The 2536-nt window shown below is 52.3% G+C and overlaps 1 protein-coding gene across 1 annotated transcript in view; it reads right to left on the bottom strand.

The window, feature by feature from the left end:
• The window catches only part of LOC100740538 (histone deacetylase 4), a 27625-nt gene that overhangs the window by 7893 nt on the left and 17196 nt on the right, over nt 1-2536 (bottom strand). The window contains 2 exon segments of the mRNA XM_024367774.2: nt 281-438; nt 980-1039. Of these exon segments, the coding sequence (XP_024223542.1) occupies nt 281-438; nt 980-1039 (218 nt within the window).

The raw sequence follows: 2536 nt of genomic DNA, 5'->3' as shown, positions 1-2536 counted from the left end.
TGCCCGTACGGGGTAGCGGTGCGAACGAAATTCTTTTTCATAGCCGTGCAACGTCGCTGGTCACCGCTCGTTTCGCTTCGACAGAAACTTTATCTTCTCCGGTCTCGAGTCTGCCGACGACGCGGCCAGGGGCAATTACGAGTATGTTCGAACCTGTGCGTCGATCGCGTTCGCGCGTCAACCGCCATTAAACGGTGGCAACGAAGAGAGGGATAGGAGGAAAGCGGGATCGTGACGCGCGTGCAATCGTGCAACCACGAACGAGAATCGATTACGTTACCTCGAGTATCTTCTGCTGCAGCACGTGACCATGCAGGCTCGCTGGATCGCCGGAACCAGCGTGATAGCCGCCCGATGTCAAGGTGGTCGTAGCACCAACTCCGCCGACCAGGTCTCTCGGTCTGGACATTGGCGAGCCTGGCGTATCCCGGGCCATCTCTGTGCACGTATATACATATATACACGCACGCATGGACGACGCGCGGTGTTTCGCGTCGCGGAGCTCCACTTTCGAAGTAATCGACGATCGCGCGAAGAAGCGCTACCGACAACATCGACGCTGAGACGAGAATATCGAGAATGGAAAGAAGGCGACAGCGGCAACAACGTGTCTGGTTTCCTGCGCGGAAACGGACACCGCGACGAGCTTCGTCGTCGAACGGTCCGTCGTCGCTCGGTCTCGGAATCTCGATAGCGTGTTTATTTTTGGAAGCGTCGCGCGCGAAAAGTATCTTCTCGTTCTCTTCTTACGTTCGATCGAGTTTCGATCCAGCGTCGATGTCTCGTCGAACGTTTTCGACGTCCGAAGCGGTCCGCCGGTTCGGACACCGCGACCCGACGTTTCGTTTTTATCGTCTCGGCGCGATCTCGATACGCGGCGATCTTTCTAGACCGCGAGTTTCGAGTCGCGTCTCCGCTCGAACGTCCACGAATACGTACGACGAATCGCGATCGCTTCGTCCGCTTCTCCCGTGCTTACCTTTCTGCGGTAGATGCGTAAACGCGGACGCGATCTCAACGCTCCTGTAACCCACGTCTTCTGAAACAAGGCAAAATGCAAACGTTTAGCGATGCTAGATCGACGATAGTCGGCTTTTCTGACTTTTCTTCTGGCTCTCTATTTCTGCTAAATTTTCAGAGTTCTGTAACGCGCGCGCGTTCCTTCCTTTCTTCCTCTTCTGCAATTTCTCCCCTTCTTCGTTCCTTTTCCGCTAGCCTCTCGCATCTTCCGACTTGCTTTGTTTCCTTACTCCTTTTCTTTTCGACTCAATTAATTTAATTTATTCGTCTGATATACGGGAAGTAAAATCCCATTAGAGTACAAAGAATCGCGTGTAACGCGATAGAACGCCGAAGCGGCAACAACATAAATACGTATAGGGAGAAATATAAGAAAATTTATGTTCGTATTCCATTCGCGTTCTCTTTACACACGATTCTTTGTACTCTAATGGGATTTTACTTCCCGTGTACGAAACGAATAAATAAATAAATAAATAAATAAATAACTAAATAAATTGCTCGCGCGGCTTGCCAGCTCGAACGTACGTCCGTACGTACGTACGTACGTACGTACGTTGAAATAGGATCGATGTACGGCGGAGCGTGTGCGCGTAAACAAGCGAACGTACGAATTCCAGTGGATTTCGGAATCGGATGGAAACAGAGCGAAAACAGAGCGAAGATGAGCGCGGCGCGAGTGCGAACCAACCGAGTCGAGACGACGAGCGTCGAGTTAGCGGGCGAGCAGAGGTCACTGTACGCTGCGAGAATTCCTTCGAGTCAAGTCCAAGGTTAATCGCGGAGGAGGGCCGTTCCTCCACAGGCTCGCTCCGCTGTTCACCTTTCTTTCCTTCGTGTTTCTGTTGCCACAGCCGAAAGGTACCGACCGCAATTGCGATCGCCGTCCCTTCCAACGCGAGCTCGTATTTCCACGTATTTCCGCGTATTTACACGAACCTCGCTGCGTGCCATCCGCTCTGCCAAAATTCTTCGTTAAATCGGTCGATTCGCTTAGCGGAAGCGCTCCTGTGTCGCAATCGTGGTCGTTCGAAAGGAGAACGTTTCAAATTTATTAATTCGCCGACCAGCCTCCGTCGACTGTGCGATACGGTCAGCAGACGCGAACACAGCTGCATCGTATCGGTCAAAGTAATTGCCATCGATCGCGATATACGCGTTTCGATAACGTTTGCTCGTTTGGCGACGTTTAGCGCGCTTCGTACATTTCGTAGGCGCCGTTCGTCTACGATCGAGACGACGGTGGTCGTGATTTTACGACAAAAAAAGGGACAGAAGAGCGAAGCGAAGAAAACAGACGGGACGAAGAAGAGGAATCGTGGTATCGACGCCTCGCCGCGATGTACCGTTATTATTAGCGAGCGAATGTCGGTGTGTAGGTCAGTCGAGAGTAGCTGGTGTATAAAGAGAGGAAAAGGTGACCGCGGTCGGTTCGGCGAGACCAGCGCGCAGGCGGTGGTTCGTATTTTGCCGGTGCTTTGGTAGTTTAGAGCGACTCGGTCTCCGTCTTGCGTTC

The sequence above is a fragment of the Bombus impatiens genome, unplaced genomic scaffold (assembly GCF_000188095.3).
Source record: "Bombus impatiens unplaced genomic scaffold, BIMP_2.2 scf_0361, whole genome shotgun sequence".
Lineage (NCBI taxonomy): Eukaryota > Metazoa > Arthropoda > Insecta > Hymenoptera > Apidae > Bombus > Bombus impatiens.
This window is presented reverse-complemented; position numbering and strand designations above follow the sequence as displayed.